This window comes from Lontra canadensis, unplaced genomic scaffold, assembly GCF_010015895.1.
Source record: "Lontra canadensis isolate GAN:19392208 unplaced genomic scaffold, GSC_riverotter_1.0 scaffold218, whole genome shotgun sequence".
NCBI lineage: Eukaryota > Metazoa > Chordata > Mammalia > Carnivora > Mustelidae > Lontra > Lontra canadensis.
The window spans coordinates 212880-236854 of NW_022631212.1; the positions used below are offsets into that span (position 1 = coordinate 212880).

General features: G+C 58.7%; 2 protein-coding genes across 8 annotated transcripts; one reads left to right on the forward strand and one right to left on the reverse strand.

Annotated features, from left to right (window-relative positions):
• Nucleotides 1–2640: 2640 nt before the first annotated feature.
• UBTF (upstream binding transcription factor) lies at nt 2641–17230 on the forward strand. Of its 7 annotated transcripts, none has more exons than XM_032849106.1 (21): nt 2641–3005; nt 6010–6148; nt 7585–7760; nt 8303–8386; nt 8484–8639; nt 11132–11196; nt 11483–11603; nt 11962–12072; nt 12417–12550; nt 12705–12846; nt 13119–13160; nt 13305–13418; nt 13515–13670; nt 13994–14149; nt 14252–14362; nt 14775–14863; nt 14966–15155; nt 15925–15972; nt 16079–16150; nt 16244–16387; nt 16464–17230. In XM_032849106.1, exons 2-21 carry the CDS (start codon nt 6091–6093, stop codon nt 16587–16589), a joined length of 2295 nt encoding a protein of 764 aa, XP_032704997.1. In that variant the 5' UTR covers nt 2641–3005; nt 6010–6090; the 3' UTR covers nt 16590–17230. The 7 variants fall into 7 exon arrangements, with proteins under 7 accessions (XP_032704997.1, XP_032704992.1, XP_032704998.1 ...); XM_032849101.1 differs by lacking the exon at nt 2641–3005 and adding an exon at nt 3303–3477; XM_032849102.1 differs by lacking the exon at nt 2641–3005 and adding an exon at nt 4758–4865.
• On the reverse strand, nt 5103–5687 carry LOC116862043 (basic proline-rich protein-like). Its single transcript, XM_032849100.1, has one exon. The coding sequence runs from the start codon at nt 5685–5687 to the stop codon at nt 5103–5105; it is 585 nt and encodes a 194-aa protein (XP_032704991.1).
• Nucleotides 17231–23975: the final 6745 nt, after the last annotated feature.

The window sequence follows — 23975 nt, forward strand, 5'->3', positions numbered from 1 at the left end:
TGCCCCTCCCCCTTGCTAGTGCAGGAGCCCCACCCCCTCTCTCTTGCTTCTGGCAAATAAATAAATAAAATCTTTAAGAGAAAAAGAAAAAAATAATAAGGGACAGCAGCTTAGGAAAAAAAAAGGGAAGTCTTTATATCATCATCTTGAATAAACATTAAAAAACAGAACATTTCCAATATATATTAAAATACATTACTTTGAAAATAATGTTCATCTGTGTATCATCAAATACATAAATAAATAAATAAATAAAAAATAAAATCACTCCATGTTCCCCAGGAATTCAAGCACCACACTTTGGTTAACGCATTCCAGGCACACTAGGGCTTTGATGCGGGCTGGTGCTGGGATATTGGCAACCTGGGGAAGGGCTGGGGCCAAGTGGAGCGGGTGTAGCTAGGATTATGCCTTGTTACCAGCCTGGGCTGGGCTTGTGGAATGCCGAGGCTCTGCTTCAAGGTACAGGGCAGAAAACTGGAAGGGAGGGAGGGTAAATTGGGAGAGGGGGCAAAGAAAAAGGACCAAGGGCAGATTCCCTCATGCTCTGGCCCATAGCCCAAGTCCTAGACTCCTGACCTCACCAGAGACTCAATAGATGTAAAACAAGGCAGTTGGTTTCCAAGTGGGAAGAGTGCCAGCCATGATTTTTGCAGCCCAAGGAATGAAAAATCAATAATAATCATTTTTATGATTCATGTTAATCCTGTTTCATTCCAGAACACTTTACCGAAAGGCCCCTTGGCCCAGCCAAGAAGCTTAGGGCCAGGAGCCAGGACACCTGGATTCCAGATCTCTTATGTGGAAAACTTGGGCCTTTCTTGGGATCTAAGATTCTCAATTGTGGTAAGTGACATTGTGGAGAATTCTACAGTTTACGTATCTGTCCTCTCAGTTGACCCTCCAACCCTGGGAAGGAAAGCAGGATTGCTATTCTCTTTTTGTAGACAAGGAAACAGGATCAGATGAGGTTCAAAGACTTGATCAAACACACACTGTTTAAGGTGGGGAAGCTCAGGTGGGAGCTGTGACTTCCGACTCCAAACCCTTTCCTCTTTACCAGTCAAAACAAGAAAGGCAGTTCCTGCCTTCTCCAAGTACAGTCTGAGAAGGATTGAGCCTACACATAACGCCCTGGGCAGACCTGGATTTGTGGAGACTTAACTTGTACAGTGAACAGGGGTCTTTAACAAAAATCATACCAAAGGATGAAATAAAATTAAGGATGGGGTATTGCACAGGTCCCACAGATGAGGGGTCATTAGCTCCAGGTTCATTAGCAAAAAGGTAAATCGGCCTCTCCTACGCGCCCTGCCCACTCAAAAATCCGGTCACACCAGATCTTAACAGGGGTTTCCTCTCTGTTTGTAAAACGTGGCAGATGTGGACTGTGGAAGCCCTGGGAAAGGAATCTCATTTCTCCCAGGAGACAGGAGGAATTACAGCGGCAGGGAGGCCGCTGAGTGAGGATGGAAAAGGCTGCGTGCCAGGGGAGAGTCCAGAGGGGCTGGTGACCCAGCTGGCCGCGACGTGGGCAGTCAGCAGCGTCGGCGTGGGAGACTGGCCGCCGGGGAGCCCCCGGAGCCTGGAGCAGTGGGGCTACCTGAGGATCGACGGCCCAGACTGCGGGCGAGCCTGTGGGAAGCCGCCGCTCTTCAGTCGCCTGGCTCCCTGCGTTCCTGACAACCCTTCCCCCGAGGAGCGGAGGCAGAGGCGGACGACCACGGCCGACGGCAGTGGAACGGTGGATGGTGGTCCCCGCCCAGGCCTTTTCGATCCCCGGCCCGCAGGACGGTGGAGTGCCGGAGGCCTACGCGAAGTCTGCCCCGCGGCGGCTCGGGCGGCGAGACCGGGTGCCAGGCTCCCCTCTCGGCTCCCCGCCGCCGCAGGGGGGAGAAGCGGGGGGGAGCAGCGCCCGCGGCCTGCTTTCCCAGGGCTGGCCAAGCCTTTTTGACAAGCTGATTGCATGGCGGGGATTGGCTGGTCCGGGCGTGACGCCGGTAACAACAAAGGTGGAGTTGGAAGAAATTAGAGAAAAGGGGGGGGGGGGGAATTAAGGGGGGGGCTGGCGGGGGACAGGAGGCAGAGACCGAGGGGGAGATGCGCGAAGCGCGGTCTCCCGGCTCCCACTTCGCCCCAGAAGCCCCTTCGCGCAGACCCACCGGCATCAGGCTCTCCAACCCAGCCCCGGCCGAACTACCGAAACCAGGGTGGGGGTTGGGGGGGTGGGGATGGCTGCTGCTTCTTGAGAAATCCCCCTAATTCCCACCCTGACACCCCTTGCTGCGGCCCAGGGGGAGAACTTTTTGCTCGGACACCTCGGATCCTAAACCCGGCGGAGGTGAGGGGCTTTGAGAACGACGAGAGGTTCGCTCTAAAACCCGGAAGGCCCTCGCGGGGAGCCGAGATCCGGCGAGGCGGGGTGCTCCCCGGGTTTTTCAATGTGTTGCAAATCTAAGAGCTTCTTTCTTGCCTTTTTTTTTTTTTAACACCCCCCCCTTATCCCCCCACCCCCTCGCTTTGGCTTCAGGGTTGCAAAAGCAAAGAGCAATAAAAAAAAAAAAAAAAAAACCCGCGCACACACTCAGACACACACCAGTGGCGACAGGGGAGAGTTGGAAAGACGCAGGAGAGAAGCAGGAGGCAGCGGGGAGGGAGCAATGGGAGCGGGAAGCAGGCAGGTTCCCTCGCAAATCCCCCTCCGGCCCCACGTCGCTTCGCCGGCCCCGGCAGGGGAGCAAGGAGCCGGGCTAGCAGATGGAGGAGTGGAGCTCGCTCTAGGCAGCGGGCTTGGCCGGAGAATGGAGGAGCCGCCAAGCGACCGGCTGATTGGAAGAGAAACGCAGAGCGATGGAGGCGGGGGTAGGAGGACGATTTCTCTGCGGGGACTGGCGGCGGCGTATACGCCCGGGTCGGGCGCTGCAGAGCTTGGCTAGCTTTCAACCCGCGCTCGCCGGCTCCAGCCCCGCGCGCCCCCACCCCCAGCCCTCCCGGCGGCTCCGCAGGTGAGTGCGAGCTGGGGGCAAAAAACCCCAAAAGTCTCAACACGCCCGCCCTGCCCCCCAACACCAAAAAAAAAAAAAAAGAAAGAAAGAAAAGCATTTTTTTATTTTTCTTTTTTTATTTTCGTGCAGCCCCCATCGCTGGTGGGAGGGAAGGGGGTGAGGCTGAGTGGCCCGGAGGAGGCGGAGAGGCCAGGCGAGGCCGGGGTGGCCCGGGAGGCGGCGGCGCCGAGGCGGCTCTGACGGGCGAGCGCTCGGAGCGGCGCTGCGCTGCGCCGAGGCGGGCGGGCGGGCGGAGCGGGGCGGGCGGAGCGCGGCGCGTGGGGCTCGCCATTAGCCGTCGCTCCGCTTCGCCATCTCGGGCTTTGTCTGGCGACTCGCGGCCCCGGCGTCGGCTGCGGCGGAGCTGCGGCTCCGCTCTTCGGCCCGCCGCACCCCTAGGTGCTCCTGGCCTGCGCTCCCCTTCACACGCTCGGTAAGTGAGCCCGGGTTCCGCGGATTTCGGGGGAGAGGGGTTGTGCGAGTGGCGGCGCCGCCGATCTCCATGCGCCCGGGCAGGCCTGGGGAGCCATGCCGGGCTGGATTGAACCGGCTCCCAGCGCGGCCCCTCTGCCGAAGCCCATCGCCCCCTTGCTGTTTCCGGGGTGTAAGGAGCAAAGGGGATTGATTTTTTTTTTCTTTTTTCTTAAATTTGCAGGGAGGGCATTTTGTACGGGTAAAAAAAAAAAAAAAAAAAAAAAATTTTTTTTTTTTTTTTTGAGTTTCGTGTGTGTGCTGTTCGGCAGCAGGGGACCGCGAGGTAGGCGCCGAAGCTTGGCGCCGCGCTGGGCGTGCGTGCGCCCCAAGCCAGCGGCCACGCTCCGGGAAAGAGGGTGGGCGCGGAGCGCCCGCTCCAGGAGGCGGGAGAGGGGAACGAATGAGGACTGCAGTGGAAGCCCGAATCTGAGCTGGGAGGACTTGCGGGAGAGCTCCGAAGCAGGGCTGCTGGCACCCCTCAGCCTCCCCGGCCGCCGGGGGGCCTCCGGGCACCCTCTCTGCGGCCGCGTCTCGCGCCCTCCCTCCAAGCGCGGGCCGAGCTTGCTAGTTCCCCCGCGGGTCTGGCGAGGTCGCTCTCGGCGCCCGCCCGCCCGCCCGCCTGGGCTCCGAGCCCCGCCGCCATCCGGGCGGCTGCGTGTCTCCCTGCCCCGGCCCCCCCCCTTCCCCGGCGGCGACGGCAGCAGCAGCAGCAGCAGCAGCAGCAGCCGCCGCCGCCACCACCACCACCACTACCACCACCACCCCCCTCCCCTCCTTCCTTCCCTCCGCCTCGGCCGCCCGGGTCCCCCCAGCTCCCGCCCCTCCTCCCAGCTGCCCCCCGCGGAGCCCGCCCGGGCAGGCTGTGGGAGGGAGCGGAGCCGGCGAGGCGGGCGGGCTGGCGCTCGCTCCCCGGGGGTCGGTGTGCGCTCTACGGGGAAGGACGCGCTCGCTGCCCCGCTTCTCCCGCCCCCCCCCTCCCGCTCCTCCTCCTCCCTTCTCCCTCCTCCTCCCCGCTCCGGCGGCGGAGGCTGCGGCGGCGGCGGGGGGTGTGCGAGCTGAGGCCGGGGCCGGCGGGCGGGCGGCGGGCGGGCTGCCTGCAGGCGGAGGGCGCTGTGCTTTGTGCTTTTCGCCGCGAGGAGCAGCAGGCAGCAGCAGCCACAGCCGCCGCCGCCGCCGCCGCCACAGCAGCAGCCGCCGCCCCAGCGCCGCCGCCGCGCCCGGAGGAGGAGCCGCTGCCGCCGCGGGAGGGAGCTGCGGCTGTGCCCGGCCGAGCGGGGGAGGGCGCCGCCGCTCAGAGCCGGGGAGGGAGCCGCCGGAGCGGGAAGCCCGGAGGCCGCGCTGCGCCGGGTAACCGAGGTGGCTGAGGACGCGCGCCGGGGCCGGGGCCGGGGCCGGGCGGCGGGGAGCGAACCGCGGGTGCCGTAGACACCGGGGGGCACCCGGGGCGCCCTCCAGGCAGAGGGCTGGACGAAAGAGTATCAGGGCACTGGAGAGGACGCCGAGAACCGGGGGAGGGGAGGGCAGGAAGCGAGGCCCCAGCCGAGCCCTGGCCGCAGGCAGAGGAGCCCGCGCTTCTCCAAGCCGTCAGGCGCAGTTCTCGCCGGCCGCCGGAGGGGGCGGCGGGGCCGGTGAGCGCTGCGCCCCCGCCTCCCGGCCGCCGTCCTCCCGCCCTCTCCTTGGCTCGGCTCCCCGGAGGCCGGGGCGGGGGCGCCGGCGGGGCTGGGCCGCAAGCTCGGGGGAGGAGGCGGCGGTTCCCGCCGTGGTCGCGCCTCTGCGCCGGGCTCCTTCGTGCGCGTCGGGGTGGCTGGGCGGTGGCGGCGCCTCTGGCCGGGGTGGGTGGCTCGGGGGCGGGGGGCAGGCTGGGCCGCTTCTCTCCGGCTGCTCGCCTGCCTGGGCGGGCGGGGACGGCGTCGGGAGCCCGGGAAGGGGGGGCGACGGGAATCCGGATCTGGTCCCCGGGGGCGGTGCGGCCGCTGCGCTCCGGGCCCGGCGGCGGCGGCTGCGTTGCGTCCGGGTCCCCGCCGGGTTGCGGAGGCGGGGGGAACCGGCCGGGGGGAGGCGGGAGGAGGAGACTACGGCGCGTGCCCGCTTTCTCGGCCGCGCGCGCCCTTTACCCGCCCTTCCTCCTCCCCCGCCCTCCAGCCTGGGGCCTCCCCGGGGCGGGCGCATAGAGGAGGAGGAGATTTTTTTTTTTTTTTTTTTGGCCCGGGTGGGGGAAGGAGGGCGGAGGGCGGGCACTAGCTGCACGCGGGAGCTGGGAGCAGTCTCTCGCGTGGGCAGGGGAGGGCGCACGCGGTGGAGCCGGACTGCAGGGGCGCGCGGGGTGGGGGGTGCACTCCCACACCCACCGACCCATTAGGTCTGCTAGGGTCTTGGCAGGGTCTCCGCGAGAGAGTGTGGACTTGTGCCCCCCTCCCCTTTGGGGGAGGGAGGAATAGAAAGTCCCTCACCTCGCATCCCCGCCTGAGTGGGGACTGGTGTCTCTCCAAAGGGTGAGGTGGTTTTGACCGCGGGTTGCCCGGCCAGCACGACCCAACGAGGTGGCTGGAGGAGGTGGCTGGACGGCTAAAGAATGAACGGAGAAGCTGACTGCCCCACAGACCTGGAAATGGCCGCCCCCAAAGGCCAAGGTAGGAGCTCTTTAACTTAGGTCCTCTTCTCCCACATGGTTGTTTGCAGGGCCCACTCCCCTTGGAAAGGGGTTAGACAGTCTACATTCTCTGAATTGAGATGAGGGAGGTATATTCAGTTTCGGGAGTCAAGTTTGGCCAAACCCAAATTATTTGGCATCGAGGCTATAAACTGTATTTTTCACACTCCATTCTTCTGCTTAGAGAGGGAGAAGAAGGCCTGTGCAGGCTAGAGTGTGTCCTTTCCTCACCCTGTGTCCTGGAATGGGAGGAAGGATGAGGAATGTGGGGGAAGGGGGAGAAAGGCTTTCCAGGTGTTTCATTGTTATTCAGAGGACAAGGTTTTTGGTGAGGCAGGTGGAGGGAGAGGATATTTTGGTGGTCTGAGGCTCCCAGCCATAGGATGTCCATAACTAGACCTTAGCCCTCCGGTGGGGACTCCCTGTGCATGGGGGCAGGGGGTAGAACAAAGCAGAGCATCTGGCCCTGACTGTGGGACACTGAGAGGAGAGAGGATTATTGTCCCATGTGACCCACCCAGTGGAAACCCTGACCCAGGTTACCAGATGCGAATGCAAATGAAGAGCCCTTTTGACTCCTAGCCCTTGGCTATCTGTTCTCCCAGCTTACCTTCCAGAGAGGCCTACTAGAGGTGTGTTTTCAATGGCTGGAAATAGCTGGTTCAGAAGCAACCCCCCCCCCCCCCCCCCCCCCCTTTTCTTTTCTTTTCTTTTTTTTTCTTTTTTTTTTTTTTTTTTGCCTCCATGGTGAGTTGGACCCAGAAGACAACCCAGAATTCTGGGGGTTCTCTTCTCCCTGGAACCAGGGCCCTGAGAGCCTTGCCCACCTGCCAGCCCTGTATGGTTTTTCCATTTCCATTCCATTTTCCTTACTTGCCCCAAATTATTCATGTCTTTAATGTTAGCTTCCAGCTGTGTTGGAGAGAAATGTCTGCATGGGTTCTCTTCAGTGCCCACACTCCATCCTTAGTCCTTGCACATCTGTGGGATCCCCCTAGAACTTAAACTTGGCATCACATTTAGATGTGTTGTGCCTCCCTGCTTCTCTCCCCTCTCCCAGTAAGTTAGCTGTTTGCCCACCAATTCCCAAATCACTGTAACTTCATTCTTTTCTCTCCTCTACAATAAATAGTAGCTTGTGGCAACCTGGCGTGTGATCATAGTTTTGAAGGAAGCCAGATTTGACTTTAGGTCTGGCTTTCTAGGTATGATACTGTCTGGACTGGACTTCCTGTTTTAATCCACATGGTCACAGTTTTCCCTTATGAGTAGGTCATGTCTTGTCTTTGCCTTCAGATCAGAGGTAAACAGGGATTTGGGATGCTCTGGGAAAGAAGGGTTGAGCACTTAAGGACTGGGGAACAGATGAGGGGAAAGCATGAGCTGGGCGTGATTGCCTTTCTCACCCCTCCCCAGACCGCTGGTCTCAGGAAGACATGCTGACTTTGCTGGAATGCATGAAGAACAACCTTCCATCCAATGACAGCTCCAAGTTCAAAACCACCGAGTCACATATGGACTGGGAAAAAGTAGCCTTTAAAGACTTTTCTGGAGACATGTGCAAGCTCAAATGGGTGGAGATTTCTAATGAGGTAACTGACACCCCCCCACCACCGCTTTCCTGACACATCTGTGTGAACCCCTGCCTCAACCTTCCTGGTGGGGGAGAGGAAACAGAAGTCTATAAACAGGAAGGAAAGAGACCAGGCGAGGTGCTTATGTGGTCGCCCTTGCGCATTTGGGAGGTGGCACGGTTGACAGCACTGGCCTAGAGTTCTCAGTTCTGCCACTTTCTAGCTGTGTGGCCTTGAATACTTACCGTCTTGGAGCTTCTGTCGCCTGAGCTGTTCTGGGGAATGAATGAGGTGCTGGCATGGACAACACATCGAGGTCAGGTGGTCACCTTGTTGCTGTCCTTTGGTGTGTACGGACTGTCTGGTCCTCTGCCGGAGGCATGGACCAGCGTCTGGGTGTCAGGGGCTGAGCTGTGGCTTTTGCCCTCTGCCCCTCCCCCTTCGATAAATTCAGTCTAGTGGAAATTAGAGGAGACCCATTGACAAAGGGGGGGGTACGCTCTGGGGTGGTGTTTCCATTTCTGAACTTCCCCTTGCACTCACCGCCCTCCTTCCTCCAGGTGAGGAAGTTCCGAACGTTGACAGAATTGATCCTTGATGCTCAGGAACACGTTAAAAATCCTTACAAAGGCAAAAAACTCAAGGTAAGTTTCCAGGAGGCGGAGCGTGACCTGCAGGAGAGGAATGGGCCAGAGAAGGGATCCTGTCTGACCTTCACCGTGTCCTTGACCCTCCTTCCAGAAACACCCGGACTTCCCAAAGAAGCCCCTGACCCCTTATTTCCGCTTCTTCATGGAGAAGCGGGCCAAGTACGCGAAGCTGCACCCTGAGATGAGCAACCTGGACCTGACCAAGATTCTGTCCAAGAAATACAAGGAGCTGCCGGAGAAGAAGAAGGTGGGGGGAGGGGGGCGAGGCAGGGAGGAGGGAAGAGTCAGGGAGCAGCTGGTGCATGGCGGGTCAGCCATGACGGGGAGGCTTAAGACAGAGGGCCTCAACATTGCGTGGGGTGGGTCACAGAGCAGAGCGTAGGGCCTCGGGCAGCCACACTCGACCTCCTCCACACGGTCAGGCACAGGCACTGGCACTGTGGAAGGCGTAATAACCGGGACTGTAGCAAGCACTCAGACCACCCTTCCCCGCCCTAGACCGTCCACAGTGTTTGCTCATAGAGCACAGCTTCTGGGCTCACGTTCTCACGGTCGGGCTGGCCCAGCAGTTCACCCTCTGACGACCCCCCCCCACCCCAACCAACCTTGGTCTCATCTGATGCATGCAGTCAGTATCCCCATACGGGGAACCCCTGGAGAAGGGGTTATGCCAGTTGCGTGGGCACGGAGCTGAGGCACCGGAGGGACTCGTGTCCCCGGTCCCACAGCCAGTGACAGCAGAGCAGGGATCAGGCGCACTTCTCACTGCCCCATGCACACGTGAAGTGGGCTTCCTTCCTCTATGCGCGTGTTTGCCTAAGGATGCACTAGCATCCCTCGTGGCCTCCCACTGTCCCAGGCTGTCGGAGATCGTTGACCTTAAGCAGAGGTTGCCCTGGTTTCCCTGGCAGGATTGGACCCCGTCCCACACTTTGAAGTCAAGTGGACCTTCCCCACGGCTGGCAGCCAGGCCATGGAGGGGCCTGCTGCTGGGCCCTGAGCGAGATGGGGCTGGGGTGGGGTGGGGGGGATGAACAGCAAGGATGCTGGGCCACAAGGCGAGCCAGGGAGAGATGTCGGTGAGGGGCAAGGGGAGGGAGGCGGGCACATCTTCAGGAAGAAGAGACCAAGATACACACAGCCAGCATGTAGCCTCCCACCTTCCTTGTTTGTGCCCTGTGGCTGTACACTCACCTCCCCCCTTAATTCTGTACCCAAAAAGGAGCCAGCTTGGCGGGGTGCAACCAGCTGTCTGCCGCTGCTGCCTAGGCCCAGCGGGGATAGGAAGTGGCAGAGTTCTCCTCGGCCCCTGTGATGGGGAGGTCGTGGAGCAGACTGTGCACATGACACCCAGACACTCAGGGCGTGGGAGGCAGAGGCCCAGGGTCCCAGGACCGGGGAGGGCTAAGACACTATGTGGTAGAGCAGACAGGGTACTGGCATGGGGGACCCAAGGCTTGGGCCTGATGATCTGACTACCTCTAAGTTGTTCTGTGCGTGACCTGCGGTAAGTTCCTTTGTTTCTCTGGACCTGGTCTTTGTCTCAGGTGCAGAGGGTAAGCCCAGCCCTGTGCGTGAGTGACTTCTTGTTCCGAGAGCCACTGCTCTGTGTGAGGAGGGCTGAGACGGGCAGAGTGGGCTGGGCTCTGCTCCCTGTGTTCGGCAGGAGCCACAGAGGAAAGTGAGGCTGTCCATGTGCCTGGTGCCTCTTCTGGGAGAGGCGGGGGTTGGGGTTCAGTTGCTCTGAGCCCCTGGACTCTTCCAAGGCTGACTCTTGTGACTCAGGGAAAAAGGGAGAAAGGAGACCTGGACATTGAGGGGTAGCCAGGACAGGAGGTAGGTAAGGAAAGGAAAGAGGTGGGAAAGGAAAGAAGAGTGAGGAATGGAGAGGCAGGAACAAGACAGGGAGGTAGTCGCGTGATGGCGGGAAAGGAGGCCAGCCTTACAGAAAGCGGTGGAGGAGAAGGAAGAGAAGCCAAGGCAGAGGAGAGCCAAGGCAGAGGAGAGCCGGGGAGGGGTGGAGGAGTCTGCCAGCCAGGAGCCAGGGAGAAGGTGATGGGAGGGGGTTCAGAATGGGGAAGGCATGTGAAGGATAGTAGCCAGGGGACCTGAGGTACTACAAGGTACCACTCGGTGGATCTGGAAGGAAATCCAAATGCAGGGGACCGATCTGTTAGAATATCATTAATGTTGTAAGAGTTCGCTCTGGGTGCCTTCAACACCGTCTCCCCTCAGGCCTTGGAAGCAGGACTCGGCCTGCCCCCGGTGCCATGGGCCGCCTTGGAGGCAGCAGACCAATACCAGCTGCCACAGACGAGGGAGGAGGGAAGAATAGGGGCAAGGCCCACACCTCCTCCTGACTCATCGTGGGGAGTTTGCGGTGTTGGGGGAGGGGGAGGTAGGGTCAGGGGGAGTCCCAGCCCTGTCACTGCTCAGTGTGACTGGGCGAGGCCTGGTTCTGCTTCTGGGACTCTCCCTCTCTCAGCAGGAGAGACCAGGACATAGGATGTGTCCTGGGAGACCCCTGTAGCTCCCACTGTCTGGTTCTAAGCCGACAGTCTGGGCTACGGTTGAGTCTCCCCAACCCACTGGAAGGCAGGCCACCATCCCCTGCCAGCTCACGCCACCCTGTGTCTGTCCACGTCACCACTGGGAGGCAAAATAGCTAGCAAGGAGCGCTCAGTGGCTTTTATAGCTCAGGCTTTGGGTCGTGGATGACCCTGTCCCCTCCTCCCCCAGATGAAGTATATTCAGGACTTCCAGAGAGAGAAACAGGAGTTCGAGCGAAACCTGGCCCGGTTCAGGTAAGGCAGTGGAGCCCAGAGGAGGGCCACAGGGCACTGGGTGTGGCAGGATAGGGTAACCCCGACCAGAGCCTTGCGCTTGCCCTCTGAGGCGTGGAAGATGGGATGGACAGGTCACATGTTGAACCTAGCGGGTCATAGTCAAGGGCAGGGATAAGCAGGTAGCTGCTGTCCTACTAGGCCCCAATGGATAGGCCATGGAGCCTTGGTGGGTGGGGCAGCTAGCCAGGGTCTCCCTGGCAGGGTCTCCCGCACCCACTGACTGTTGCTCCCCACGCCCGGCTAGGGAGGATCACCCTGACCTAATCCAGAATGCCAAGAAGTCGGACATCCCCGAGAAGCCCAAAACCCCCCAGCAGCTGTGGTACACCCACGAGAAGAAGGTGTATCTCAAAGTGCGGCCAGATGTGAGTGTCCGGCCCGGGGGCAGGGATGGAGGGCGCACGGTGGTGGCAAGGGGGGAGCCGCGTCAGGTCGGCCGGGCATGGTGCAGGGGAGCAGGAGAGGAGGCCCCTCCCCAGGGGTGGGCTGCATGGACAGGGCCTGGGCCAGCTGGCGTGCGAGTGTGTGTGTGCGTGCGTGTGTGAGCCTGTCCCCTTGCACCTAGGCGGGACCCCCGCCTCTCCACTTTCCCCTCCTGGCCTGTGGGGGACACTCATGTGACCTCCTGTGGCCTGAGGGGGCGGGGGCCTCTGTGCCCCCCTCCCCCCTCCCCTTCCCCTTCCCCTGGCTGCCTGTGTGTGTCTGACGGCTTTTGGTTTGCAGGCCACTACGAAGGAGGTGAAGGACTCCCTGGGGAAGCAGTGGTCTCAGCTCTCGGACAAAAAGAGGCTGAAATGGATTCATAAGGCCCTGGAGCAGCGGAAGGAGTACGAGGTTAGGCTTCCGCTGCGCTCCTCCCCGTCCGGCTCTTCAAGAGCCTCTGCCCTCTGACTCTGCAGCCTCCGCACTCTGCGGGAGGCAGTCGTTCCCTCTCCCTTTGTTGAGGGAGGGGCCTTCTGGGCCCCTTGCCTCTGCCCCTACCTTCCCTGCCCCCCTCCCCACCATGAGATCTCAGGCTAGGGCAGGGCAGGGCGCCATGTCTCGTGTGACGGTGCAGACACACGGCCACCCCCCAGCTTTTGCTCCCTGCCTCCCCTCCCCAGCGGCTCTCCCCGCCCCAGCCCCCCCTGCTAACCCCACCCCCCCATTGCCCTCCATCCCCCCACCTCACTCTGCAGGAGATTATGCGTGACTATATCCAGAAGCACCCTGAGCTGAACATCAGTGAGGAGGGCATCACCAAGTCCACCCTCACCAAGGCCGAACGCCAGCTCAAGGACAAGTTTGATGGGCGACCCACCAAGCCACCTCCGTAAGTGCCACCCCCTGGGGTGGGGGTGGGGGGTGAGTGGGCCAGTGGGCATTGAGGCAGTCCAGACAGCAGACCTCCGGAGTTGAGGAAGCCCTGGTCCCTCAGGGAGGAGGCTCAGGGGGGATTGCGTCTCCTTTCCCACTGGTTCTGACAGGAACAGCTACTCCCTGTACTGCGCCGAGCTGATGGCCAACATGAAGGACGTGCCCAGCACGGAACGCATGGTGCTCTGCAGCCAGCAGTGGAAGCTGCTGTCCCAGAAGGAGAAGGACGCCTACCACAAGAAGTGTGACCAGGTGAGCCGTGCGGAGGGCGACTCCTGGAGACGCTTAGGCCTGGCCTTGGGACTTTGAAGCCGGAAATCTGGCCCCGGCAAGGGGTCCATCAGTGGTCGGGCAGGTGGATCTCGGACCCCCTGCTCCAGACTCAGTGCTGTGAGGTTTGGCATCTGGGCTGTGGAGGGAGATGAGGCCCCATCCAGGCTCTGGACGTTTTGTAGAGGGTTATGGTGCCTTGAGAATCAGTGGGTTCGTTCCCAGACTGACCCCAACTCCCCTTCTATTCCCAGAAAAAGAAAGATTACGAGGTGGAACTGCTCCGTTTCCTAGAGGTGAGTGTTCCTGTAGGCAGGGCATCGGGCAGACAGAGACCTTGGGGTTAAGGCCCTTTGGACCACCCCCCACCCCCCCATCCCCCCGGGAGCCAGCTGGCAGCCAGGTGCGCAGCCCCATGCCACGTCTTGTCTCCGGACCAGAGCCTGCCTGAGGAGGAACAGCAGCGGGTCCTGGGGGAGGAGAAGATGCTGAGCATCAACAAGAAGCAGGCCACCAGCCCAGCCTCCAAGAAGCCCTCGCAGGAAGGGGGCAAGGTGCGCAGGGGGCACGACTGACTGGGGGGTAGGCGGGGGAAAGTGGGGCTACCCGCCATCACCCCCACGGCCCCCGACCTCCTTGTCCACCTCCAGGGCGGCTCAGAGAAGCCTAAGCGGCCGGTGTCAGCCATGTTCATCTTCTCGGAAGAGAAGCGGCGGCAGCTTCAAGAGGAGCGGCCTGAGCTCTCGGAGAGCGAGCTGACCCGCCTTCTGGCCCGCATGTGGAACGACTTGTCAGAGAAGAAGAAGGTCAGTGTCCTCGCTTGTCCCCCAGGGTCTAGGTGCACTGCCTCAGCCTTAGCCTGTGTGGGCCCCAGTTGTGCCTGGGCTAGGACGCCAGGGCTGGGAGCTCAGCAGGCCGGAAGGCGGGAAGCGGTCTGAGGAGGGCCTCCGCTCCCCCAGGGAACAGAGCTGGTTGGCGGGCCAGGCTGGCCTCTGCACCAGCCCATACGTCCTCCAAGGAGCCGCGGGCCCTGCCCTGGGCCAGGGGCAAGAGCCTTCCAGAGCTGGACGGGGAACGCGCGCCCCCTGGGGGCGGCGGGAAGGCTGACGCCCCTGCTCTTCCCCCGCAGGCCAAGTACAAGGCCCGGGAGGCAGCGCTGAAGGCCCAGTCTGAGAGGAAGCCGGGCGGGGACCGTGAGGAACGGGGCAAGCTGCCAGAGTCGCCCAAGAGAGCCGAGGAGATCTGGCAACAGAGCGTCATCGGGGACTACCTGGCCCGCTTCAAGGTGGCAGGGAGCCTGAAAAGGGTGGTTCCTCTGCCTGCCTACTGCTGCTGCCCCCAGCCCTAGGTGACCCCTCCCATAGCTGACACCCCTGTTTGTCTCCAGAATGACCGGGTGAAGGCCTTGAAAGCCATGGAGATGACCTGGAACAACATGGAGAAGAAGGAGAAACTGATGTGGATTAAGAAGGCAGCCGAAGACCAAAAGCGATACGAGGTGGGAAGAAGGGCTCAGCTGGTTAGCGCAGGGTGGGGGCGGGGGGGGGCATGGTGGGCTCAGTGGACCCTGAGCCACCTCCCTCCGCTTTGGGGGTCAGAGTGCCCTTGCCTCAGCGGGTGGGCCGTGGAACCAGGAGCGCCAGCCTCGGATGTGTGATCCTAAGCAAACTTCCCACCTTCCTTCTCTGAACCTCAGTCACGCATCAGTAGAGGGGGCGGTGATACCGGTCACACAAGCGTGGCTGTGACAAACGCTTTCGAGCAGCGGCGCCTGACCCAGGTGTGAGCTGTGAGGATGTTGCTCCCTAGCTGTGCCTCCATTTCCCAGGCACTGAGGGCATGGGGCGGGTGGTAGAAATACTTCCGGGTGTGGGGTGGAGTGCGTGTGACCCTTCTGGGTGTCCCCGCAGAGAGAGCTGAGTGAGATGCGGGCACCCCCCGCCGCTGCGAACTCCTCCAAGAAGATGAAGTTCCAGGGAGAACCGAAGAAGCCTCCCATGTGAGTCGGAGGGCCGCCACCTACGCTGGCCGCGGGCAGGGTCACGGCTAGCAGGTGGCCGTCGTGGCATCCTAACCCTCCCTGCACCACCCCACCTCCTAGGAACGGTTACCAGAAGTTCTCCCAGGAGCTGCTGTCCAACGGGGAGCTGAACCACCTGCCGCTGAAAGAACGTATGGTGGAGATCGGCAGCCGCTGGCAGCGCATCTCCCAGAGCCAGAAGGAGCACTACAAGAAGTTGGCAGAGGAGCAGCAGAAGCAGTACAAAGTACACCTGGACCTCTGGGTCAAGGTGAGAGGGTCGAGGACCCTTGGAAGAAGGCGGCGGTGTCTGGCTGCTCTGCATTTGTGATTTCGTTCAGCATCCCAGCAGTCCTGTAGGGCAGTGACTACCATGGGGGGAAGAAACCAAGGTTCAGAGAGGTTAAGTGATTTATCCAAGGTCACACTGTTAGTAAGTAGAATAATCCAAATCAGATTGCCTTTTCCTCCCTCCAGCTGGGCTCTGGTTGGGCCCCAAGCCTCTGTGCTGCTCCCCTTCTGCACCTTGGTTGAGCAATCAGATGTAACATGGGGAGAGTCACCTGTGTCTGCCCCCAGCTATCCAGCCGGGCCAGCCAGAAACCCTGGGAAATCGTGGAGTTTAAGTGTCCACAGAGATCTGGGGAGCCCCGGATCCCCTCCTCTGGGGCTCCAGGCTATGGAGCCCTCTCGGGAGCAGGAGTGATGATGCCAGGCTATGGTGGTAGTTGTGGGGGGCTGCTCTGAGCTGAGGAAGGACTAACTCTGGAAGCTCAGCTTGGGTACAACAAGAGGAGGGACATGAAAACCGATAGTCCTGGGACGGGGTGGCTTTGAGAAGGACTCGGGGCATCTCCAGCAGTAGCACTGGAGCTGTGTGCTTGGACCTGGGGGGCGGGGGGCTGTGTGTATGGGGAGAGCGGCAGGGGTAGAGCAGGGTAATGGTACGTGAGGGCTTAGCCCCCTGCCTGGCACTCAGCCACATACTCCGTCAGTGTGGGTGGCCTTCCAACCTTTACCTTCTTCTCTGTCTCACGCAGAGTCTGTCTCCCCAGGACCGTGCGGCCTATAAAGAGTACATCTCCAATGTGAGTCTGGGAGCAGGGCGGTGCCGGGGACAGGGAGGGTTTGGGGCGGGCCGTTGTCTGGCACTCACGGCTGCTCCTTTGTCTGCATCACCGCCCTTGCCTACAGAAACGTAAGAGCATGACCAAGCTGCGAGGCCCGAACCCCAAGTCCAGCCGGACTGCCTTGCAGTCCAAGTCGGTAAGGAGCTCCTCCCAGACGGGGCAGGGGGTGTCCCTGGCACCCAGAGGGGTGTGGCAGGGACCACCCCTGATGTGCCTCCGTCCCTCCCAGGAGTCCGAGGAGGATGATGAAGAGGATGAGGAGGACGAGGAGGAGGATGAAGAGGAGGAGGACGACGAGAACGGGGACTCCTCAGAGGACGGGGGGGACTCCTCTGAGTCGAGCAGTGAGGATGAGAGTGAGGACGGAGATGAGGTCAGGCGGCGGGGCGTGGTGGGGGCGGGGGGCTTGCCAGGCCTGGCCCGTGGTCACCGCATTCCTTGCCCCCCAGAATGAGGAGGATGATGAGGACGAGGACGACGACGAGGATGACGATGAGGACGAGGACAATGAGTCTGAGGGCAGCAGCTCCAGCTCTTCCTCCTCGGGGGACTCCTCGGACTCTGACTCCAACTGAGGCCCGGTCCCACCCAGGGCTCCCCTCCCCAACTGACCACCTTTGTTTCTCCCCCATGTTCTGTCCCCTGCCCCGTGGCCTCCCCCACTTTTCCTTTTTCTTTTTCTTTCTTTCTTTTTTTTTTTTTTTTTTAATTTGGTGGGGGAGGGGCTGGAGGAGCCCAGGCCAGGACTCTGCAGCCTCAGAGACATCGGCCCTGGTGGGGGGGCCCTCCAGGGAGCGCAACCATCAGACTGAGCCACCACTGGACCGGCCCGGCCCACCCCTCTTCTGCACTTGCGGTTCTGTCATGGACAATGGACCTGGGAGTGGGGTGGGGGGGTCCCAAAGAGTCCGGTGAGGCCCTCCACACCTGCAGCCCAACCCATGGGAGGGTGGAAGCTCGGGGAAGACCCCTCCCTTCCCAGAGGGGCTTGCCGACTGACTGGACCCCTGCGTTGGAACTGGAGGCAGGGAACGTGGGGAGAGGAGGGCAGGAGCCTCAGAAAACAGGCGCCGCCCCCTAGCCCTCTCCCCTGCCCTCTGCAGGAAGGAGCTGCCCATACCCACTCATGGGGGGAGGGGGCAGAAGTGTTTTTTATATATGTGTATATATTTTTTTTTTTAAGCTCTGAGCTGTCAACGAGACGTTTCCTACCGATCTCGGCTGCCGTCTCTGTTGTCATTTCTGGGAGAGGGAGGGCTTAGGGGGTAGGTTTGGGACTTTTTTTAAAACGGTCTTGACACGAATGGAAAAGCGTGTGTGTCGCCTGTACATAGCATGGGTGCACCTGTGGATGTGTGCAAAGGCGTGCGTGTACGTGTGCGTGTGTATGCATGTGTGTAAGAGAAGGGGGAGTCCACCTCAGTCTGTGAATCCGGTGAGTGGGTTGGTGAGGGCCAGGGAGACACTGATCCTGGTAGGAACAGGCTAGGGCAGCCCCTCTCTCCACATTCTCTGCTTTGCCTAATCTCTGATTCGATTGGCGGGGGTTGGGGTGGGTTAACGAAGCCACTCTCCTGCTTCCTATAGCTGCTTCCCTCTGCCAGGGCCACGTGACTGAGCCTCCGCTGGGCTCCGGCGGGGCATTGGGAGGGGGACAGACTAGGTGATCCTAAGAGCCTTTTACTTAGTGGGAAAAGGCCTTCCCAGTTCATTTGAGAGGTTGCCTGGCCCCCTTAGGCTCAGAAACTGGGCTTCAAGAAGTATATTGAAAGCTCTTAACATATACCCCTCCTGCCTTTCCCTATATTCTCCAGCTACCCCACCGCCCCCCATTCCCTTTGATTTCTCAGGTCTGCTCCCCTCCCCGCCCCTCCAAACCCCCAGCTGGGGAAGGGGTCTGCAAAGGCTGCTTTTGCAGTAGTCCCTCTAACCCTTCCTGGCCATCTCAAAATTTCTGGTACCCTGATTCCTTAGACCCTTAATAAGCCAAGCCACCTTATCTCTGTGGATTGAAATTTTTAATTTTTGATTAAATTTTGGCTTTTTTCTTTTTCCTTACAATCATGTCAATGACCTATTTAGTTGGGGCTTTGTGCTTTTCTGCCTTCCCCTCTGAATGAAAGCCAAGATGTGGGGGAAGAGTGGGAATTCCACCAGGGAGGTGGGATGAGAAAGATGAGTCCCACTCCCAAAGGAAAGCCGTCTGCTTTGCCTTGGACGTGGTGCTGGGGGTGGGGGCATTAGGGGAAAATACTCCCCACTCCCACTCCCCTTCCTTTGTCTTGACCCTCATAACAGGGGTTCCTAGGTTCTATTTCTTCCCAAGAGCCCCTGCAAAGAACCCCATTATCCTGTTTGAATGCCCCTACACTGTTGTGTTTTAGTGGAATGTGTTTTCATTTAAAAGCAACTTTGAATGGGGCTCTTCCCCCCCCCCGCCCCCATTTTAAAAATTGAAAATTCTTACAGTACGAACAGGGCTGTGGGGATGGGGATGTTGGTGCTGTAAGAGGTCACTCTGAGTGCATTTTGGCACTGGGATGAGATGGTTGGAGTGGGAGGACCCCGCCCCACTCTCTCCCCCTTTTTTCTAATATTTAAGGAGTGTTTTTGTAGGTTTCAACAACAACCACAACTTGAATTTGTATCATGGGAGGTGGGAGGGAGTGTCTTAGAGGTGTCTGCCTAAGCTTAAGGCCAACTGTAGAAGTTTTGTTTCCCCTCTTTTTGTACAATAAAGTGAAAAACAAAGGTTTGACTGCTGTCTGGTCACTGGAACCAATGAAGGGTGGGGTGCAGGAGGGATGCACCAGGTTCAACAGGGAAAACTTTATTTGATAGACACATCGAGAGGGAACACAGGCAGAGGGAGTGGGGGAGGGAGAAGCAGGCTTCCCACTGAGCAGACAGCCCCATGTGGGATGTGGGGCTCCTGGATCCCAGAACCCTGGGGTCATGGCCTGAGCCGAAGGCAGATGCTTAACCCATAGAGCCACCCAGGCACCTGTGGGGAAAGACTTGATGCCGCCTTGTCTGCGCCTTCTCTCTAGAACCTTCTCTTCGTAAAGATTCCACAGGCAGCCCACCTGCACATCGCTCTGTGCTCTTACCGCAGTTCTAGTTCCGTTTGTTCACCTTCAGTTGTCAGACCACCAGAGACAGAATTTGGGGAACAGATAACTTATTTTCTTCCTGAATGCACTGCTTTGGGAAATTGGGGGCAATGAACTATTAGGGTCAGGGGCTCGCCCAGGTCGTATAAGGACTTATCGCTGGGCCCTCCCATCTTGAGCCCTCAGCCTCCTCCCAGGTTAGAGGTGACTTTCCCAACTCCACCCAGGGCCCTTATGGGAAGTGGGCTGGGCCAAGATGACTCGCCCTCCCAGGTAAAGGAAGATAGCCTTCCCTGCACAGGTCTTGGCCTGGTTCCTGGAACCACCTGGGCCGGAGACCTAGGCTCCATCCAAGAGCTCTCCCTTGGCCCCACACCCTGGTGTCCTTGGCCAAATTGCTAGAAAGCTCACTGCCCTTCATGGTCTCCCATTTCCTCACCTCCTACTCACCACTCTCCTGGGGTGACTCTAAATTCACCAGCACATGCATCATTCCATCCAGTGGACAACTGTCTGTCTCTTGACATCTTGGTCTATTCTGCTGGCATTGGCTCCTCCTCATTCTATCCGAGGTGTTCGTCACCTTAGGAACCTCCAGTTATCACCCATAGGTAACCAATCCAAAAGGGGTTCTCTGTAGAGGCTGCTCTTCCAAACCGCAAACCTGTGTAAATTTCTGTGTATCCTCTGGGATATGTTGCAGGTACCTCATTCCTCAAGGCCCAAAGCGATCGTCAGCCTCTGGCTATTCAAACTAGAAACTAGGGTATTGGCCTTGACTTCTCTCTCCCTCTTAAACCTCCACATGTATTTGCTCACCTAGACGTGTCCATTCCACTTCCTGTATCTCCCCCAAATCTGTGTACCGTTCCCCATTGCCGGCATCCACATCCCATTCAAAGCCACCATCATTGCTCAACTTTTGCAAAGACTTCCTAAAACTGGTCTTCCTGCTTGCACTCTTGCCCCCTACAGTCCATTCTGCACACAGCAACACAAGCAACACAGCAACCAAAGTTCTTTTTTAAAAAATCTGGGGGCACCCACCTGGCTCAGTTGGAAGAGTGTGTGACTCTGGATCTCGGGGTCATGAGTTTGAGCCCCATGTTGAGTGTAGAGCTTAGTGAATGAATTAAAAAAAATTTAAAAATAATCAAAATGAAAAGAAATCTGATTACTTCTGTACTAACAACTTTCATGACTCTACGAGGCCTGGCCCCTGCTTTCTATCTCCCACCTTCTCTCATCTTGCTCTTTCTAGTCACTCACAGCGATCCAGCCAAGGGATCTCTTTTGTTCTTCAAACATGCTTACCACAGGGCCTTTGTACTTGTTCTCTCTGCTCCAAATGCTAATCCTTCAAGTCTACACACAGCTGGTTTTCTCATCCTTCAGGTTTCAGCTCAAATGTCACCTCACAGACAGGCCTTCCCTAACAATTCTTTCTAATGAGGCCTCCCCCTACATCTTTGTTTCTGTACTTTTTTTACTTGTTTGCTGTCTACCTCCTCGAGTAGAAGACACCTTATCTGTCTACTACAGTAATCCCAGCACCTAAATTGCCTGGTATACATTTGACACTCAAGAAACGTTTGTTGAATGATTAAGTATGGCTTACAAGGTCCTGGGGCATCCGTTACCCCTGCTGGCCTCTGCACGAACCCAGCTCTACTAGCTATCCATGTCTCAAAACACACCGCAGTCTCTTCCAGGGCCTCGTTCTGCCTATACACATAACCTTTCCCTCTGCCTCGAATGTTCCTTTTCACCTCATTGCCTAGTTAATTCAGGGCTCCCTTGAAAAGATCACTTCTTCTGGGGCTGGGGGGGGAGGTCTTCTCTGACCTCTTGACAAAAAGATCATGCTATTTGTTTCTTCAGCAGTCTGGATGCCTTCACAGTTGGTCTTGTTTCATCCACATCAGGCTTTGCTGGGGTGTAAACTCCAGTAGGACAAGGTCTGTGTGTCTCTCTGGCTCGCTGCTGAAACCCCAGGGCCTCATCCAGAGCCCAGACCAGCACAGTCCTTAGTGTTTATTGACTGACTGATGCTAACTGTGGACACTGGGCAGGTTCCCAAAGAGGCCACCACCACAGAAGCAGCCCAGGCCAAAGGCCGGATGAATAGAACAATCCACTTGTAAAGGAGTTTGGTGTGAGGATGGCCACGGGTAGGAAAGTGAGGAAGAATTTAGGTAAACAGAGAGGAGACAGGAAAGCTTCCTGCGCATGTGTCAATCCCTCAGGGCAGATATACTGGGTGTATTTAAAGACTAAGAAACAGAGCAGCATCATCAGAGTTGAGAATTCCTGATTCACATATTGGAGTTTCCTGAAGGCCTAGCCTCTCACTTCAGTGACCTTCAGAGAGTCTCCACCAGCTGGTCCCACAGTACCTACAACATACACCAAACTGAACTTGTCCTTCTTATATCCTCATATCTCTTCCTCCGAGGTCCCCATCTTGGTTAAAGGTATTTTCAGGGCTTCTTTGTCCTTTACCTCACAAGCCTTGATTGATAACAAAAATCTACAGACTCAGGGTGCCTGGGTGGCTCAGTTGTTAAGCGCCTATCTTTGGCTCAGGTCATGATGCCAGGGTTCCTGGGATGGAGCCCCACATCAGGCTCCCTGCTCAGCAGGAACTTGCTTCCTCTCCCTCTGTAACTCCCCCTGCTTGTACTCTCCCCACCCCCAACCCCGACCTCACATGAATGAATGAATGAATGAATGAATGAATGAATGAAATCTACAGACTCAGCATGCGAGAATGATCTACTTAAAATTCAAGTCTGATCAAATGGTTCCTCTTGAGGACTCCTCATGGCCTTTAGGTCTAAAGCCCTTATTACTCAGCATATCTTTAGTCCTGTATGGTCTGACCTGCTCACCTGCTGCTTCCCCACTCATTCCTATGTTCCAGCCAGGGCCCCAAACTGAACCATACTCCTGAAGCTTGCTGTCTGGGATTGTAGCACCTTCCTGGTCTGCCTTGAACTGGTTCATCTCCCACTACAAGAAGCTGTTACTGACCAACTCTCTTACATCATTTTATCTGTTGTCCTGGCCACCCCATCCCCTGTGCATCTCTCTTGTGTTTTTTATTTTTGTTTTTTAAGATTTTGCTTATTTGAGAGTGCGAGCAAGCGGCGGGGGGGGGGGGGGGGGGGGGGGGAGGGGGGGAAGCAGGCTCCCCACTGAGCAGGGAGACGGACAGGGCTCAATCCCAGGACCCCAGGATCATGACCTGAGCCTAAGTCAGACACTTAACTGACTGAGCCACCCCGGTGCCCTCTCTCTCATTTTTATCACAGTGTTTGGCAATTATTTTCCTACAGTTCTGTCTACCTGACAAATCTGTGAACTTCTTGAGGAAGCACAACTGTCTTATTTCATCTTTGCATCCCAGCATAGGGCACTGTAAAAATTCTTAGAGCACGAATAACTGCTAAAATTTATAAACCAGTTACACTGAGCTAAGAGTTTCACGTGCACTGACTTGTCAGTCCTCACAACAACCTAATGAGATAGGTACTATCATTATAACCGGTGACAACAGAGTAAACCGAGGCAACAGAGAGCTCACTTGCCCAAGTTTATTTGCCAGGTCCGCATATTTAAATTCAAATTTGACTCCTGGTCTTAACCACTTAGGACCATTGCCACAATATATGTTTGCTTAAGACCAAACAGCCAAGGATGATCCCGGAGTGTAATATTTAAAGACTTCCCTCGTTTAACCCCGTCTTCTAGGGCAAGAGGGCTGTCAGACCCCCGTTCCAACACTCCAGACCCAGAGAATAACCGAGATAGAAGCGCCAGTCTGGGCATCGGTTGCGGCTAGGAAAGGCCTTTTCCTCCAGAAGGTAAAGGGGGACCGTGAGAGCGCGCGGATATGGGCACACCCAGGGGGGTGGCGCGGGGTCGGGGGAACGGTCTGGCCAGTGCCAGGCAGGCTGTCCGAGAGGTGGGGGGTCCAGCGTGGGTTCCGGAAGCAGGAAAGCCGAGCAGGTGTGGGATCTAAATTAGTCTGAGCGCCGGGAGGGCGCTCGGCTCAGAAGGGCACAGCTCGGCCTCCGCCCTCAGCAGAGGACCCTCATCTCGGGCGTTCGTTGGCTCGCAGGCCTGGAGTGGGCTGAGACCCGCCCAGAAACAGGGGAACGGAGGCTCGGACGAGCCCCTTTGGCTTCATAGGTTTTCTGCCCTGAGGTGCTAACAGATCCCCACTTCAACTCCGGCCTCTTCAGAGAAGTGGCTGCACGCTACGGGGTAAATGCCGGAGTGGGGGAGCCAGGGGCGGGGGCGGAGTTGGGGGTGGGGGGAGAAGAGCCGGGAGCCCCGAGGGAAGGGCGGGGGATCCTGGGCCGGAAGGCGTCCCAGGCTCGGCTGGGAGCCGGCGCTCTCTTTCGACGCCACCCGCTGCCCCCGCCCCGGAGCCGGCCGGGACGGCACAACGTCTCCGCCCCCAGCGCACCGCGCACCTCACCTTGAACGTCGCTCCACCCACCGCTATCCTATTGGGCCGGCCGGACCGAGGCGGGACGGCGATTGGTCGAGGTGGCTCCCGAGAGCCCCGCCCATCTCCCCGCCCCCGTCCCCGTCCGCCGGTACTTTGGACGGCGGCGTGGCGCCCCTCCTCCCCGCCCGGTCCCCGCCCCCTGGAGCAAATGCTGCCGAGCTGCGGCCGCGGGGCAGATGCACGCGCTCGGGCCCTTCTAGCAGGCGCGAGCAGTCGCTGGGCGCGCGAAAGCGAAAGAAGGAAGAGGAAGGGAGGGCGGGGGCGGGGTGTTGAAGAGGGGCGGGAGGAGGAAGAGGAGGAGGTTGGAGCGCGCTCGCGCTTGGCCTCAC

What these genes read in the sequence shown, in the direction of transcription:
- LOC116862043 (XM_032849100.1), bottom strand. Translation starts at nt 5,687, where the DNA reads ATGCGCCCGCCCCGGGGAGGCCCCAGGCTGGAGGGCGGGGGAGGAGGA.
- UBTF (XM_032849106.1), top strand. Translation starts at nt 6,091, where the DNA reads ATGAACGGAGAAGCTGACTGCCCCACAGACCTGGAAATGGCCGCCCCC. An exon ending in AGCAGCGGAAGGAGTACGAG is followed by an intron (nt 12,073 to 12,416) that starts GTTAGGCTTCCG and finishes CTCACTCTGCAG; the next exon opens with GAGATTATGCGTGACTATAT. An exon ending in AACTGCTCCGTTTCCTAGAG is followed by an intron (nt 13,161 to 13,304) that starts GTGAGTGTTCCT and finishes TCTCCGGACCAG; the next exon opens with AGCCTGCCTGAGGAGGAACA.